This window comes from Anolis sagrei, chromosome 12 (assembly GCF_037176765.1).
Source record: "Anolis sagrei isolate rAnoSag1 chromosome 12, rAnoSag1.mat, whole genome shotgun sequence".
Taxonomy (NCBI): domain Eukaryota; kingdom Metazoa; phylum Chordata; class Lepidosauria; order Squamata; family Dactyloidae; genus Anolis; species Anolis sagrei.
In genome coordinates this window covers 9814720-9832436 of record NC_090032.1, presented here as the reverse complement: position 1 = coordinate 9832436, position 17717 = coordinate 9814720, and the positions used below count along the sequence as shown (strand labels likewise).

At 43.9% G+C, this 17717-nt stretch overlaps 1 protein-coding gene and 1 long non-coding RNA gene across 2 annotated transcripts in view; both read left to right on the top strand.

Annotated features, from left to right (window-relative positions):
• Positions 1–17717, top strand: part of LOC137097714 (uncharacterized) — a 44452-nt gene that overhangs the window by 13033 nt on the left and 13702 nt on the right. The window lies entirely within an intron of this gene.
• Positions 1–17717, top strand: part of RELA (RELA proto-oncogene, NF-kB subunit) — a 31613-nt gene that overhangs the window by 1830 nt on the left and 12066 nt on the right. The window contains exons 2-6 of the mRNA XM_060758198.2: positions 8285–8317; positions 9907–10058; positions 13165–13313; positions 15238–15329; positions 15838–15972. Of these exons, the coding sequence (XP_060614181.2) occupies positions 8285–8317; positions 9907–10058; positions 13165–13313; positions 15238–15329; positions 15838–15972 (561 nt within the window). The remainder of the gene's footprint in view (positions 1–8284; positions 8318–9906; positions 10059–13164; positions 13314–15237; positions 15330–15837; positions 15973–17717) is intronic.

The window sequence follows — 17717 nt, the reverse complement described above, 5'->3', positions numbered from 1 at the left end:
GACTCCACCAGTCTCCAAGACAGTTTATATTCCACTGGAGAACCCCAAAGGCCATCCAGTCCTGTCCCCTTCTGCCAGAAAAACACCATCAAAGCCCCTTGAAAGATGGCCATCCAGCTTCTACTTTTAAAAACTTCTAGAGAAGAGGACCATTCTGTCCAACCCCTTCTGCAAAGATACCATTAAAGCCCTCCCAGCAGATGGCCATCCAGCCTCTGCTTTAAAAAACTTTGGGAAGGAGACTTCACCAGTCTCCAAGGCAGCCCATACTCCACTGGACAACCCCAAAGGTCACCCAGTCCAGCCTCCTTCTGCCGTAAAGAAAGACACCATCGAAGCCCTCCCGACAGACTGCCATCCAACCTCTGCTTCAAACATACTTCAAGAGAAGGAGGCTCCGCCTATCTCCAAGGCAGTTTATATTCCACTGGAGAACCCCAAAGGCCATCCATTCCTGTCCCTTTCTGCCATAGAGACACCATCAAAGCCCTCCTGACAGACAGCTATCCAGCCTCTGCTTTAAAAAATATTGAGGAGATGCCACCAGTCTCCAAGGCAATTCATATTCCACTGGAGAACCCCAAAGACCTGCCATTCCAGCCCCCTTCTGCCATAATGAAAGACACAATCAAAGCCCTCCTGATAGATGGCCATCCAGCCTCTGCATATAAGCCTCCAGAGAAGAAGACTCCATCATCATCGCTGATGAAGATGATGATCATGATTATTATTTTTATTGATTTACAGAATTGAAAGCGACCCCCTCTATTGCCATCCAATCCAACCCTTTCCAACCAAGATACCATACATAAAAAGCCCTCCCGATAGATGGTCATCCAACCTCTGCTTGCAAACCTCCAGACTCCATCATCATAGCCAATTTTTATGATTGTGATTATGATTATTGATTCATAGACTTGAAAGCAACCCCTTTATTGTATATACTTTTTTCTTTGTCTATGTAATTTTGATGATGTTGTTTGTTGTTTATAACACCAAAACATAAACATCATCAAAATTACCATCCAATCCAACCCTTTCCAACCAAGATACCATAAAAAGCCTTCTCAATAAATGGTCATCCAACCTCTGCTTGCAAACCTCCAGAATCCATCATCATAGCCAATTTTTATGATTGTGAATGCTTTCTTACGAGGTGTTAGCTGGCCTTGATTGTTTCCTGTCTGGAATTGTTTCATGTTTCATGTGGGAGTTCTTTCTCCCACCCTGGACATCATTCCACAGATATATAAACCCCACTTGCCTAGTTTCCAACAGGCTTTACAACCTTTGAGGATGCTTGCGATAGATGCAGGCAAAACATCAGGAGAGAATGCTTCTAGAACATGGCCAGGCAGCTGGGAAAACTCACAGCAACCTGTAACTCTTGCCTTTTTGAGGCAAGTGTGAATGTTGCAATTGCCCACCTTGTTTAGCATTGAATGGCCTTGTAGCTTCAAAGCCTGGCTGCTTCCTGCCTGGGGGAATCTTTTCTTAAGAGGTGTTAGCTGGCCGTGATTGTTTCCTTTCTGGAATTGATTCATGTGGGAGTTCTTTCTCCCACCCTGGACATCGTTCCACAGATATATAAACTTTGTTTGCCTAGTTTCCAACAGACCTTACACAACCTTTGAGGTTGCTTGCCATAGATGCAGGCGAAACATCAGGAGAGAATGCTTCTAGAACATGGTCATATAGCCCAAAAAACATACTATGCTTTTTCCCTTATTTTATTTTATTTTGTTGACCAGGGAATACTTTGACCAGGGACCGCTCTCCAACATTAGTACCAAAAGGGTTACGAATCAGTTTTTGGTCAACTTTAGATTTGGTTTGGTTATTTTGGTTGCTGATTCGGAAAATTGCATTGGATAGACCACATCAGCTCTAGTTTCTGATACAAAACATATACCATCCAGCAGTCACCATCTGGTCGCCCACAGAAAACCACATTTAATAAGTTTCGGCACTATAAGAGGGTTTTGTGAGACCATATTTTCGTTCTTGCGGACCACTGGTGGACCATGGACCACAGATTGGGAACCACTGATCTAGAGGCACTAGACTCCTATTGATGCAGCCTAGGATCGCATTGGGTTTTCTAGCTGCTGCAACACACTGTTGACTCATGTTCAGCTTGTGGTCTAATGAGATGCATCTAGCTTCAAACTAAGGAGGCCAGACAGCAATCTCCCAACAAAATTGCACGAAAAATAGCCCTAAATGTGCATCAGTGTTTTGTGGTTTGTGTACTCACCATCAAACCGGTTCCAGGATTTCTTATGTAATTATCTACACACTTTCTCCAATATCGTTTTGAAATGGCATTAAATGCTCAGTGTAGATGAAGCCTAAAATAGCTTCGACCTATTGTCCCACCTTTGAAATGCTTTTAATTTAGTTGCTTTAATTTCAATATTTATTTATATTTTAATAGTCGGAATTTTGTAATATGCCTTGAGTCCCAATCTGAGAGAGAGAGACAGTATATAATGGAATGGATGGATGTTGTGACCCACAACAAACCATGCACAATGGAGCTAGGAACGGATTGAGCTGCTTGTTAATTCCAGTTTATATAGATAATAATCTATATAAATAACAATGTAATGTTTGTTTGTGGGATTAACAGAACTCAGAAACCACTGTCCGAATTGACACCAAATTTGGACACCAAAACACTGAAAAACACAGCAGAAGGGACTTAAAAAGCCAAAAAACCAACAATAACACATGCGCAAAACCACATATATATACACAAACACACATATATACACATACACACACAAAACACATACACGGAAAGGAGGGAGAGAAGGAGGGGTGGAAGGACAGCAGGAAGGAAAGAAAGAAGGGTAGAGAAGGAAGGAGGGAAAGAAGAGAAAGAGGGAGGGAGGGAAGGAAAGAAAGAAAGAAAGGTAGAGAAGGAAGGAGGGAAAGAAGAAGAGAAAGAAGGAGGGAAGGAAAGAAAGGTAGAGAAGGAAGGAGGGAGAGAAAGAGGAAAAGAAAGAGGGAGAGAAGGAGGGAAGTAGAGAAGGAAGAGAGGAGAGAAGGAGGAAGAGAAAGAGGGAAGGAGATAAAGAAGGAAAGACAGAAGGGTAGAGAAGGAAGGAGAGAAGGAGGGAGAGAATGAAATAAAAAAGGGAAAGGGAAGGAAGGAGAGAAGGAACGAAAGAGGGAAGGAAGGAATGAGACAAGGCAGGATGGAACCAAAGAGCAAAGGAGGCAAGAAAAGAAACAGGTAGAGAAGGAAGAAAGAAGAAGGGAAAGAAAAAGAGGGAAGGAAGGAAGGAGAGAAAGAGGGAGGAAAGGTTGGCCACAGCAACGCGTGGCGGGTACAGCTAGTCTATATAAATAAAAATGCAATGTTTGTTTGTGGGATTAACAGAACTCAAAAACCACTGGACAAATTGACACCAAATTTGGACACAAGACACCTAACAATCCAATGTATGTCCTTCACTCAAAAAATTTTGATTTTGTCATTTGGGAGTTGTAGTTGCTGGGATTTATAGTTTACCTACAATCAAAGAGTATTCTGAACTCCACCAATGGTGGAATTGAACCAAACATGGCACACTGGACTCCCCTGACCAACAGAAAACACTAGAGAGGTTTGGTGGGCATTGATCTTGAGTTTGGGAGATGTAGTTCACCTTCATCCAGAGAGCACCGTGGATCTGGACCAAACTTGGCATGGATATTCCATATGCCCAAATATGAACACAGATGGAGTTTAAGGGAAATAGACCTTGATATTTGGGAGTTTTAGTTACTGGGATTTAAAGAGTATTCTGAACCCCACCAATGACAGAATTGGGGCAAACTTCCCACACAGAACCGCCATGGCCAACAGAAAACACTTCAAGCCCTCCAGTCCAACTCCCTTCACCAGGGCAAGAAAATGTAATCAAAAGTGTGACTTCAGTATAACAAACACAACACAAGACTGTCCCTGCCTTTAACTTGAAAAGGTAGGACATGAAAGGAAAATTGGTACAAAGAGAAGAGGAAAATAGGGAAACTCAAACACAGTTTGGATTCTAATCTTCCTTGAAATGTCTTCTCTCCATCTTCCAACTTTCCATTGAAGTAGCTGAGACAGAGAAAAATTTGAGTCTGGCCAAAGGTCATACAAGGAGATTTATGGCTGGGTGTAGCATTGAGCTTCCCCAATTGCATCCGATACTTTATTTATGCATTGCATTTATATCCTGTTTTAGTCCCAAACAAAATTCACAGCGGTTTATGGCATACTACTGTTTTTAAAATTGCATTATTTTGATTTTACGCTACGTGTTGACAGGGGTTGTTGTTATAATTTTATGTGACTTGTTTTATATTTATGTGCAATTTTTACCTTTTGTGTGTTATATATGCACCCTGGAGTGCCCTTGTAAGTTGCCCCGTGATAATGTGGCATGTCTCATTAAGAGCCACATCCACTGTTTAACGTGGTGAGATGTATTCCATATACTGGGCATGCGTACGCAGCAGCAGAGTAGCATAGCGCAAGGGCAGATGTCTTCACTGTGTCTGTTTTGTTTCGGTCTGTGGAAGTGTGTGTCTCCCACACTTCCTCTTTTGAGGGTCGAAAGTGAACTTTTTGTGCCTCTTTGTTCTCAAAAACTCTCATGTGAAAGGTCCCGAATTGTGTTGTGCTTCTTGCGTTGTTGTCGCCTTGGTAATAACCGTCCCTTCTTCGAAAACCTAACTGGAATATCGCTTGCCAGCTTGAAGATTTTTGTGATATATGGTTGTTTTGATATATTAATTCAGATGTCTTATATTCAAGTTCCATGTTAGTTATAATTTTCAATTCATTATGTTTTATTTAAGGAACCCCCAGTGGCACAGCGAGTTAAACCGCTGAGCTGCTGACCTTGCTGACCAAAAAGTCAGCAGTTCAAATCTGGTGAGCTCCCTCTATTAGCCCCAGCTTCTGTCAATCTAGCAGTTCAAAAACATGCAAATATGAGTAGATCAATAGGTACCACTCCAGTTAGTTATAATTAGTTATAACTAACTCCAGTTAGTTATAATTTTCACTCCAGTTAGTTATAATTTTCAATTCACTATGTTTTATTTAAGGAGCCCCCTTTGGCACAGCTAGTTAAACCGCTGAGCTGCTGACCTTGCTGACCGAAAAATCAGCAGTTTGAATCTGGTGAGCTCCCGCTATTAGCCCCAGCTTCTGCCAATCTAGCAGTTCAAAAACATGCAAATGTGAGTAGATCAATAGGTACCACTCCAGTTAGTTATAATTTTCAATTAATTATGTTTTATTTAAGGAGCCCCCAGTGGTGCAGCGGGTTAAACCGCTGAGCTGCTGAACTTGCTGACTGAAAAGTCAGCAGTTTGAATCTGGTGAGCTCCCGCTATTAGCCCCAGCTTCTGCCAATCTAGCAGTTCAAAAACATGCAAATATGAGTAGATCAGTACGTACCACTCCAGTTAGTTATAATTCTCAATTCATTATGTTTTGTTTAAGGAACCCCCAGTGGCATAGCGGGTTAAACTACTGAGCTGCTGACCGAAAAGTCAGCAGTTCGAATCTGGTGAGCTCCCGCTATTAGCCCCAGCTTCTGCCAGTCTAGCAGTTCGAAAACATGCAAATATGAGTAGATCAATAGGTACCACTCCAGTTAGTTATAATTTTCAATTCATTATGTTTTATTTAAGGAACCCCCAGTGGCACAGCGAGTTAAACCACTGAGCTGCTGACCTTGCTGACCGAAAAGTCAGCAGTTCGAATCTGGTGAGCTCCCGCTATTAGCCCCAACTTCTGCCAATCTAGCAGTTCGAAAACATGCAAATGTGAGTAGATCAATAGGTACCACTCCAGTTAGTTATAATTTTCAATTCATTATGTTTTATTTAAGGAGCCACCAGTGACACAGCTAGTTAAACCGCTGAGCTGCTGACCTTGCTGACTGAAAAGTCAGCAGTTCGAATCTGGTGAGCTCCCGCTATTAGCCCCAGCTTCTGCCAATCTAGCAGTTCAAAAACATGCAAATGTGAGTAGATCAATAGGTACCACTCCGGCAGGAAGGTAATGGTGCTCCATACAGTCATGCAGGCCACATGACCTTGGAGGTGTCTACGAACAAAGCCAGCTCTTCAGCTTAGAAATGGAGAAGAGCACCAACCCCTAGAGTCGAACACAACTAGACTTAATATCAAGGAAAAAACTTTACCTTTACTTATGCTTTATTTTAATTATAGTTGTTATATTTAAGTTGCTCTTTATTTGGGGTTATTTTGGGTTATTGTATTTGTATTTACTGTTATTGAGGCACTTAACGTTTGCCTTTTTGTTTGTTGGAATCTGCCCTGAGTCCCTGAGGGGAGATAGGGCAGAATATAAATAAAGATTATTATTTGAAACATAAGAAGATTAAATCACTCTGCTAGTTGTCGTTTTGGATCACACGTCGGACACTTCCCAAGTGTCTAGGACTATGTGATGTATTTTTATTATTATTAATCTGAATAATGCATGCAGATCTTAGTAGGGTGGCCTTTTGCAGCTGAGAGATGGTAATTTTGTTAGCACTGATTGTGTTTAAGTACAGGCCAAGGTCTTTAGGCACTGCACCCAGTGTGCCAGTCACCACTGAGACCACCTTGACTGGCTTGTGCCAGAGTCTTTGCAGTAGTTATTATTTATTTATTTAAAACATATATATTTCGCCCTTCTCAGAGCGGAGCACAGCATATATATGGCATATATTCAATACCGGGACACAAATTCTTATATACATACATAAACATTAAAAACATTTATCAAAATATTAAAATGCACCATTTAAAAGCATCCTAGTTAACCACGTCAAATCTAATTTGCCTGGTAATCTTTCTTATTGCTGCTTTATTGCCCTGTCCCGAAAGCTTGGTCCCACAGCCAAGTTTTGACCGTCCTTCCAAAGGACAGGAGGGAGGGGGCCGACCTGATCTCACCAGGAAGGGAGTTCCATAGCTGGGGAGCAATCACCGAGAAGGCCCTGTCTCTTGTCCCCACCGATCGCGGCTGTGACAATGGCGGGACGGAAAGCAGGGCCTCCCCGGAGGATCTTAATCTCTGTGATGGTTCATAGGGGAGATGTGCTCGGACAGGTAATTTGGGCCGGGGCCGTTTAGGGCTTTATAAGCCAAAGCCAGCACTTTGAATTGTGCCCGGTAGCAAACTGGCAGCCAGTGGAGCTGGTGTAACATGGGAGTTGTGTCCTCCCTGTATGCCGCCCAAGTTATTAACCTGGCTGCCTCTCGTTGGACTATTTGAAGCTTCCGAGCAGTCTTCAAAGGTGACCTCACATAGAGTGCGTTGCAGTAGTCTATGCTAGATGTAACGAGAGCATGGACCACCGTGGGCAAGTCTGACTTCCCAAGGTACGGGCGCAGCTGGCGGACAAGTTTCCCAAAGTACGGGGCATCGCTGCAACCTGGGATTCCAGGCTCAGTGATGAGTCCAGGAGAACTCACAAGCTGCGAACCTGGGCCTTCAAGGGGAGTGTAACCCCATCCAGCATAGGTTGTGACCCTATACCTTGTTCGGCCTGGCAAACCTCTGTCTTGTCCAGATTCAACTTCAATTTGCTTGCCCTCATCCAGACCATCACAGCAGCCAGGACTTGGACAGCCTCCTTAGCATCTGGTGGAAATGTAAGCTGTAAGTTGGACGTCATCTGCATACAGATGGCATCGAACTCCAAAACTCCGGATGATCTCACCCAGTGTCTTCATGTAGATGTTAAACAACATGGGGAACAATACTGAGCCCTGCAGGACCCCACAGGACAATGGCTGTGGGGCCGAGCAGGAGTCCCCCAGCAACACCTTCTGGTAGTTGTTTTCTGTAGTTGTTTTGCTTCCAGTTGTCCTACAGGCCCATGCCCTGGTTGCCCAGCAGTGGGTCCTGGTTCCTTGACAACAGGTGCCCAGGAGAAGCACTTGCCATGGTCCTAAGATGATGATGATGATGATTATTATCATCATCATCATTATTATTATTATCATAATTATCATAATTATTGATGTATAGTGTAGAGGGCATATATAATGCAATTAGTCTGAGGAGGCTGGGTTTGACAGGTGTGTGTGTTGTTTAAATCAGTCTTATATTCGGTACCATGAAGACTGGAGGAAGGACCATATCCCATTGGTAGAGTATTTCCTTTCTATGTAGAACATTTTAAGTGAAGTTCTTAATGCAAGCTTTCTAGGTTTCTGCTTACTAGAAATGCTAATGCTGTGGTTTTCTCTCTCTCTTTCTCTCTCTCTCCAGATCTCCTCCCATTGATTTTTCAACAGAACTGGGGTAAGTTACACCCTTCAATTCCCCCTAATTTGAGCACTACAAATGGCAAAATCAAAGTACGATTTGGCGTTGTTGTTTTCTCCCCAAATTGCTTGGTTGGATCCATGGATGTGGTACGTCTGTGTGTAATATATGATACTAGTAATAAGAATACAATATTATAATTATATATTTACATTACATGTAATATTACTAATAATATTACAATATAATGGTATAGTGCAATATAGTAATATATAATGCTGATATTGTACTATGCTAACAATATAATATATTGTATGAAAATATATCTTGTAAGCCGCTCTGAGTCCCCTTCGGGGCGAGAAGGGCAGCATATAAATGCCATAAATAAATAAATAATATATATATAAAATAAAAATATCATGTTTGTTTGTGGGATTAACATAACTCAAAAACCACTGGATGGGTTGACACCAAAATTGGACACAATACACCTCTCAGGCTAACAAGTGACAATCTATATAAATAAAAATGTAATGTTCATTTCTGGTATTAAAAGAACTCAAAAACCAGTGGGCCAATTGACACCAAATTTGGACAGCATACACCTAACAACCCAATGTATGTCCTTCACTCAATTTTTTTTTTATTTTGTCATTTGGGAGTTGTAGTTGCTGGGATTTATAGTTCATCTACAATCAAAGAGCATTCTGAACCTCACTAACCATGGAATTATTATTAGGAATCCAAAACCAAAGGAGTTGCCCACCAAACCCTTCCAGTATTTTCTGTTGGTCATGGGAGAACTGTGTGCCAAGTTTGGTTCAATTCCATCGTTGGCGAGGTTCAGAATGGTCTTTGATGGTAGGTGAACTATAAATCCCAACAACTACAACTCCCAATTTTTTGGAGTGAAGGACATACATGGGGTTGTTAGGTGTCTTGTGTCCAAATTTGGTGTCAATTCATCCAGTGGTTTTTGAGTTATGTTAACCCCACAAACGAACATGACATTTTTATTTATATAGATTACATGTAATATTCCTAATAGTATTACAGTATAATGGTGTGGTGCAATACAGCATTATATAATACTGATATGGTGCTATGCTGATAATACTGTATGTATATATATCTTGTAAGCCGCTCTGAGTCCCCTTCGGTGTGAGAAGGGTGGCATATAAATAATACTAAATAAATATTTCTTCACACTTTGCATGGGGGAAATTCCCAGCTTCCAGACAGCGTGGAGCAATTGCTTCTCCGAGGACTAACAGCAACAAAGCCCTCCTAAGAGACAGAGGTGGGGGTCAGGGAATTGCGACATTGCTTCCTTGCCTTTCTCAAACTGAAACTTGGCAAAGGGCCCCTTTCTTTACTTGTCAGAAAAAATCCACTCGTTGCATCTCAGCTATGTTTAAAAGGATTTGAGCAAGTGGAGAAAACAAAAAAATCTAAATCTATTCCGTGTCCAAAGTAAACAGAGTGAATCACAAGTTAGGAATGTATGCTGGATCTGTAATGCGTCTGCCTTCAAAATAACACAGTAATGGGATGAGATTATTTTACGGATTCTGATGTATCCTCTTTGTCCTTTACCTTTTTCTTCCTCGTCCCCTTCTCTGAAGACCCTGCTCCCAGTAGCACTCCTTTTGTGGAGATAATGGAGCAGCCCAAGCAGCGGGGAATGCGTTTCCGCTACCAGTGCGAGGGGCGCTTGGCGGGTTCCATTCCTGGAGAACGAAGCACCGAGACGACCAAGACCCACCCCACCATCAAGGTCAGCATTGGCAGAGAATGTATTCCCCTCTCCCCCCCCAAAAAAATCATTACCTGTCAGTCATAACTCCTAGAATCCTCCAGAAACATCTTGGGGTATTGGCTGTTACCATCAGGTATCATCCAATATTTATTTACTGTATATACTGTATATATGTGAAAACGATCTTGGAGTCCTCGTGGACAACAAGTTAAACATGAGCCAACATTGTGATGTGGCGGCAAAAAAAGCCAATGGGATTTTGGCCTGCATCAATAGGAGCATAGTGTGTAGATCTAGAAAGTCATGCTACCCCTCTATTCTGCTTTGGTTAGACCACATCTGGAATATTGTGTCCAAATCTGGGCACCACAATTCAAGAGAGATATTGACAAGCTGGAATGTGTCCAGAGGAGGGCGACTCAAATGATCAAGGGTCTGGAGAACAAGCCCTATGAGGAGCGGCTCAGGGAACTGGGCATGTTTAGCCTGAAGAAGAGAAGGCTGAGAGGAGATATGATAGCCATGTATAAATATGTGAGAGGAAGCCACAGGGAGGAGGGAGCAAGCTTGTTTTCTGCTTCCTTGGAGACTAGGACGCGGAACAATGGCTTCAAACTACAAGAGAGGAGATTCCATCTGAACATTAGGAAGAACTTCCTGACTGTGAGAGCCGTTCAGCAGTGGAACTCTCTGCCCCGGAGTGTGGTGGAGGCTCCTTCTTTGGAAGCTTTTAAGCAGAGGCTGGATGGCCATCTGTCAGGGGTGATTTGAATGCAATATCCCTGCTTCTTGGCAGAATGGGGTTGGACTGGATGGCCCATGAGGTCTCTTCCAACTCTTTGATTCTATGATTCTATACTCGAGTATATGACATCAGTTACCTGGACCAGTGACAGTCCGGCTTCAGGCTTGGTCACGGCACCGAGACAGCTTTGGTCACCTTGGTGGATGACCTCCGCAGGGAGCTGGACAGGGGGAGTATGACCCTGTTGGTTCTTTTGGACATCTCAGCGGCTTTCGATACCATCAATCATGGTATCCTTCTGGGACAACTCTCTGGGATGGGTCTCGGGGGCACGATTCTGTCGTGGCTCCAGTCCTTCCTAGAGTGTCGATCCCAGATGGTGAAGCTGGGAGACGCCTGCTCAGACCCCTGGCCTTTGACCTGTGGGGTCCCGCAAGGTTCTATTCTGTCTCCCATGCTTTTCAACATAGAATCCTAGAATCCTAGAGTTGGAAGAGACCTCATGGGCCATCCAGTCCAACCCCCTGCCAAGAAGCAGGAATATTGCATTCAAATCACCCCTGACAGATGGCCATCCAGCCTCTGCTTAAAAGCTTCCAAAGAAGGAGCCTCCACCACACTCCGGGGCAGAGAGTTCCACTGCTGAATGGCTCTCACAGTCAGGAAGTTCTTCCTAATGTTCAGATGGAATCTCCTCTCTTGTAGTTTGAAGCCATTGTTCCGCGTCCTAGTCTCCAGGGAAGCAGAAAACAAGCTTGCTCCCTCCTCTCTGTGGCTTCCTCTCACATGGCTATCATATCCCCTCTCAGCCTTCTCTTCTTCAGGCTAAACATGCCCAGCTCCTTAAGCCGCTCCTCATAGGGCTTGTTCTCCAGACCTTTTATCATTTTAGTCGCTCTCCTCTGGACACATTCCAGCGTGTCAATATCTCTCTTGAATTGTGGTGCCCGGAATTGGACACAATATTTCAGATGTGGTCTAACCAAAGCGGAATAGAGCATGGGGAGCATGACTTCCCTAGATCTAGACACTAGGCTCCTATTGATGCAGGCCAAAATCCCATTGGCTTTTTTTGCCGTCACATCACATTGTTGGCTCATGTTTAACTTGTTGTCCACGAGGACTCCAAGATCTTTTTCACACGTACTGCTCTCGTACATCTACATGAAACCGCTGGGGGAGGTCATCTGGAGTTTTAGAGTTGGGTGCCATCTCTTTGCAGATGACACACAACTCTACTACTCCTTTCCACCTAACTCCAAGGAAGCCCCTCGAGTGCTGGACGAGTGCCTGGCCGCTGTGGCTGTCTGGATGAGGATGAACAAGCTAAAGATTAACCCTGACAAGACAGAGGTCCTTCTGGTCTATCATAAACCAGATCGGGGTATAGGGTGGCAACAGGTCTGCAGTTTGGGGGTCCTCCTGGATTTATCACTTACCCTTGAAGTTCAGGCGTCGGCGGTGTCCGGGAGGGCCTTTGCACAATTAAGACTCGTGCGACCGTAACTTGTGAAGACAGATCTGGCCAGGGTAGTCCATGCCTTAGTCACCTCCAGATTGGACTACTGTAATGCACTCTATGTGGGGCTGCCCTTGAAAACGGTCCGGAAATTCCAACTGGTCCAACGGGCGGCGGCCAGGTTGTTAACGGGTGCTCCTTACAGGGAGAGGTCAACCCTCCTGTTTAAGGAGCTCAATTGGCTGCCATTCATTTTCCGGTCCCAATTCAAGGTGCAGGTGCTTACCTACAAAGCCCTAAACGGTTTGGGACCCGCCTACCTGCATGACCCACACGAACGGAGAGGCCCTGCTCATGATCCCACCTGCATCGCAAGCGCGATTGGTGGGGACGAGGGACAGGGCCTTCTCTGTGGTGGCCCCTTGACTCTGGAACTCTCTCCCCAAGGACATCAGACAAGCCCCAACGTTGGCAGTCTTTAAGAAGAGGTTGAAGACGTGGTTGTTCCAGTGTGCCTTCCCAGAATAGGAAACTCCAAGCATCATGTCCCAATGAACTTTACCAGAGATTTAAGATTGTCTGCACACTGCACCTATTGCCAAACTCATCCATTTCACCTGGTCATGTCCAGCATTTTTTAAAAAATTTAATCATTACATTTGGCCCGGCCATAGTTTTTAATTGCGTTGTGGTGTTATTGTTTAATGTTTATTGCTATCGTTTAATGTTATTGCTTTGTTTTATGAGTTTATTTATTGTTGTATTTGTTATGTTGTTGTTTTACTGATGTATTTGGCCTCGGCCTCTTGTAAGCTGCACCGAGTCCTTCGGGAGATGTTAGTGGGGTATAAATAAAGGTTTATTATTATTATTATTATTATTATTATTATTATTATTATTCCTGCCTCTCTCCCACCCAGATCCATAACTACGTGGGTCCAGGGAAAGTCCGCATCTCGCTTGTGACCAAAGAGACACCGTACCGGCCCCATCCCCACGACTTGGTCGGAAAAGACTGCAAAGAGGGCTACTACGAAGCCGAGCTTTCCCCAGAACGCTCCATCCACAGGTGGGTTGAGAACGCCTTCCTATGTTTTGGCATAATTAGTTGCCTAAGTACTCTGTAGGAAGAAGCGCCCTTCCATTGTCTTTGAAGACTGGAAGAATTGAGACTGCATTTAGATAGTTTTGCTGCTCAGTGTCCCAGATATGCCAACGTATGTTTTCTTTGGCTTTTGTGTAGCCCATATTAGGATGGTATTTGGTGAAAATCCAAGTTTTAGGATTTTGTCATCAACTAACTTTTTCCACCTTGATTGGAAGGGATCACGAAGGGTCAATGGGGCCAAACCTTTAGGCCAGTGGTTCTCAACCTTTCTAATGCTGTGACCCCTAAATGAAGTTCCTCATGTTGTGGTGACCCCCAACCATATTTTCGTTGCTATTTCATAACGGTAATTTTGCTACTCTTATGAATCATAATGGAAACATGTGATATGCAGGATGCATTTTCATTGTTAGAAATGGAACATAATTAAAGCATAGTGATTGATTACAAAAACAATATGCTCGGGGAGTATGGACGATGGATGATGGGATTTGCAGTACCTTCAACCGATTCAGCTCTGACTTCCACAGACCACTGAGACCCCCACAAATTATAGACCTGGAACAAACTTGGCACACAGAACCCCGATGATCAACAGAAAATACTGGAGGGGCTGGGAGGAATTGACAATGATTTACAGGAGATGTAGTTCACCTACAAATGGAGAGTACTGTGCATTTGGACCCAACTTGGCACAAATACTCAATATGCCCAAATTTGAACACTGGTGGAATTTGAGGGAAACAGATCTTGACATTTAGGAGTTGCAGTTACTGGGATGTATAGTTCCCCTGCCATCACAGAGCATTCTGAATTCCAACAACAATGGAATTGAACCAAACTTGACATACAGAGTTCCCAAAATCAATAGAAAATACTGGAGAAGTTTGGGGAAAATATGTTTAGACATGTAGGAGTTACAGTTCCTCCTGCAATTAGTAAAGCTCCACCAAACATGGCATTGGACTTAACTTGGCACACAGAACCCCATGGCCAGCAAAAAATACTGAAGGTCTTTAGTGGAAATTTACCTTGATTTGAAGTTGTAGTTGACCTCCATCCAGAGAGCACTGTGAACCCAAACACCAATGGATCTGGACCGAGCTCGGCAGGGGGTGAGGGCTTGGTGGCAAAGGCTCCCCAGACTGCCAGGCCGTGTGGAGCCCTTCTCCTGGTTCTGCAAGGTGTGAGTGCCAGGCAGCCATGGCATTCCATGGATGGCCAGGCAATGCGGGGAGCCGTCCGCCCAGGGGACGAGGCTCCTCAATGGCAAGGCTGTGCGGGCAGGCCTCCACCCGGCCCACGCTCCCCTCCGAGTTCGGAAAGGCATGTGGGCCGGGCGGAAAGGCTATCCGCATGGCAAGGCCTTACGGGCAGGCCTCCACCCGGCCCACACGCCCCTCCGAATTCGGAGAGGCGCCTGGGCCGGGAGGAAAGGCTGCCTGCATGGCAGCCATTTTGGAGGGGGCGGGGCCAACCAAGGCGGCTTCGCGACCCCCCGAAAATGACCTAGCAACTGCCATTTTTGTTGTGACCCCCAGGTTGAGAACCGCTGCTTTAGGCATAAGCATTCGTTTTAACCAAAAATTTAGTTTATATATCCAGATCCGAGACTCAGCAGGGATCTGACCCGTCTTCTATATAAATAAAATAAATAAGTAAACATATTAGTATTTCAGCGGGAAGTGTGGACCTGCTTTTGGCTGATGAGATAAGATTGTTGTTATTGTTGTGTGCTTTCAAGTCGTTTCAGACTTAGGTTGACCCTGAGCAAGGGCCGGGTAAATGACCTTGGAGGGCTGTATCCAGCCCCCGGGCCTTATTTGAGGACTCCTGTTTCCACCTTTCCACGCTGATCTTTATTTCTGAATCCTTTTTTATCCAGTTTCCAGAACCTGGGGATCCAATGCGTGCGGAAACGAGACCTGGACAAAGCAGTGGCCAAGCGGATTGAAACCAACAACAATCCTTTCAATGGTATGGAAACCAGTACTGTTTGATATTTGTTCAGTCATTTCCGACTCTTTGTGACTTCATGGACCAGTCCACGCCAGAGCTCCCTGTCGGCCGTCACCACCCCCAGCTCCTTCAAGAGGGGAACAAAAATGGCAGTGCTCTGTGGGAGAAGGAAAGGCGGCTCAGCTGGCTGTTACTGGCAGAGGGGACTTGGCAGACATGCTGGGGAGGCGGTGGCACGACCTCTCGAAAATTGCAGATGGACCCCTGTAGGGATCGCGACCCCCAGGTTGAGAACCACTGTCCTATAGTGTGATGTGGAGTCTTGGTATCTGCTGGGGTTTGGTTCTAGGATGCCAAAATCCTTGGATGCTCAAGTGTCATTGTATCCAGTGGTGCCAGTTAGATATTGTGCTTCAGCCATCTGAATGAATGGCATCCAGACATTTTTGTTAAACATCACAAGTGCTCTAACTCTTGGTTTTGTTCCTCCTCCTTTGATTTAACTAGCGTTTACTGTCTGTTTCAGCATCTTCAGAGGAGCTAAAAGGAGACTATGATCTGAATGCGGTTCGGCTTTGCTTCCAGGTGTGGATCCGGGACACGGGCAGCGGTCACTTGGTCCAACTGCCCCTGGTCATCTCGCAGCCGATCTATGACAATCGTGAGTGTCTCCGGAGCCCATGGCTCTCATCCTAGGTTTTGCCTGTTTGTATTATGCTTATACGGCGCTCCATGCAGTCATGTCGGACACATGATCTTGGAGGTGTCTATGGACAACGCCAGCTCTTCGGCTTACAAATGAAGATGAGCCTCACACCCCAGAGTCGGACACGACTGGACTTAATGTCAGGGGAAAGCCTTTACCTATTATGCTTATACTAGCTGTATCCGGCCATGCGTTGCTGTGGCCCATTGTGGAGAAATGGGAAAGAAAGAAAAGAGGAAGAGCTGGTTTCTAAGCTATCAATACACAACGGAAGTGGCAAAGTGCTAACCTAATACCGGCCCATTTCAGTCTCCTCGAGGCCAAAGGGTTATATAGAAGGGCCCTGGGTTACATGACTCTACGCTGCCATATAACCCAGTTCATAGATTTTATATAGGTATTGTTGTTATTATAGACATACAGATATTATTATAGGCAAATAGATATTATTCTTATAGATACAAGTATTATTATTAAAGCTATATAGGTATTAGTATTATAGATGTTATTTATGAATTTCATATCAAAAGCATTGCATAAATTAGTATAAAACTGATTAAAAATAGAAGGAGCGTAGGGCTCAATATCTTTCGAGCAAAAACAGGCAACAGATGTATGGATATTATTACAGACCTATAGATATTATTATAGACATATAGATGTTATTATTTTTATTGTTATTTTTATAGATATTATATAGCTATTATTATTATTATTATAGATGTATACATATTATTATACTTTATATAGATATTATTATTATTATAGACATAGAATCATAGAATCAAAGAGTTGGAAGAGACCTCATGGGCCATCCAGTCCAACCCCATTCTGCCAAGAAGCAGGAATATTGCATTCAAATCACCCCTGACAAATGGCCATCCAGCCTCTGCTTAAAAGCTTCCAAAGAAGGAGCCTCCACCACACTCCGGGGCAGAGAGTTCCACTGCTGAACGGCTCTCACAGTCAGGAAGTTCTTCCTAATGTTCAGATGGAATCTCCTCTCTTGTAGTTTGAAGCCATTGTTCCGCGTCCTAGTCTCCAAGGAAGCAGAAAACAAGCTTGCTCCCTCCTCCCTGTGGCTTCCTCTCACATATTTATACATGGCTATCATATCTCCTCTCAGCCTTCTCTTCTTCAGGCTAAACATGCCCAGCTCTTTGAGCCGCTCCTCATAGGGCTTGTTCTCCAGACCCTTGATCATTTGAGTCGCCCTCCTCTGGACACATTCCAGCTTGTCAATATCTCTCTTGAATTGTGGCGCCCAGAATTGGACACAATATTCCAGATGTGGTCTAACCAAAGCAGAATAGAGGGGTAGCATTACTTCCTTAGATCTAGACACTCTGCTCCTATTGATGGAGGCCAAAATCCCATTGGCTTCTTTTGCCGCCACATCACATTGTTGGCTCATGTTTAACTTGTTGTCCACGAGGACTCCAAGATCTTTTTCACACGTACTGCTCTCAAGCCAGGCGTCACCATAGATATGATTAGCATATAGGTATTATTGTTATAAATGTACAGATATTTTTGACAGACAGATATTATAATTATAGACATATGGATATTATTATAGACCTGTAGATATTATTACAGGCATATAGATATTATGATAGAAATGTAGATATTATTGTTAAAGACATATAGATATCATAGACATATATATTATTATAGATTGATAGATATTATTATGATGA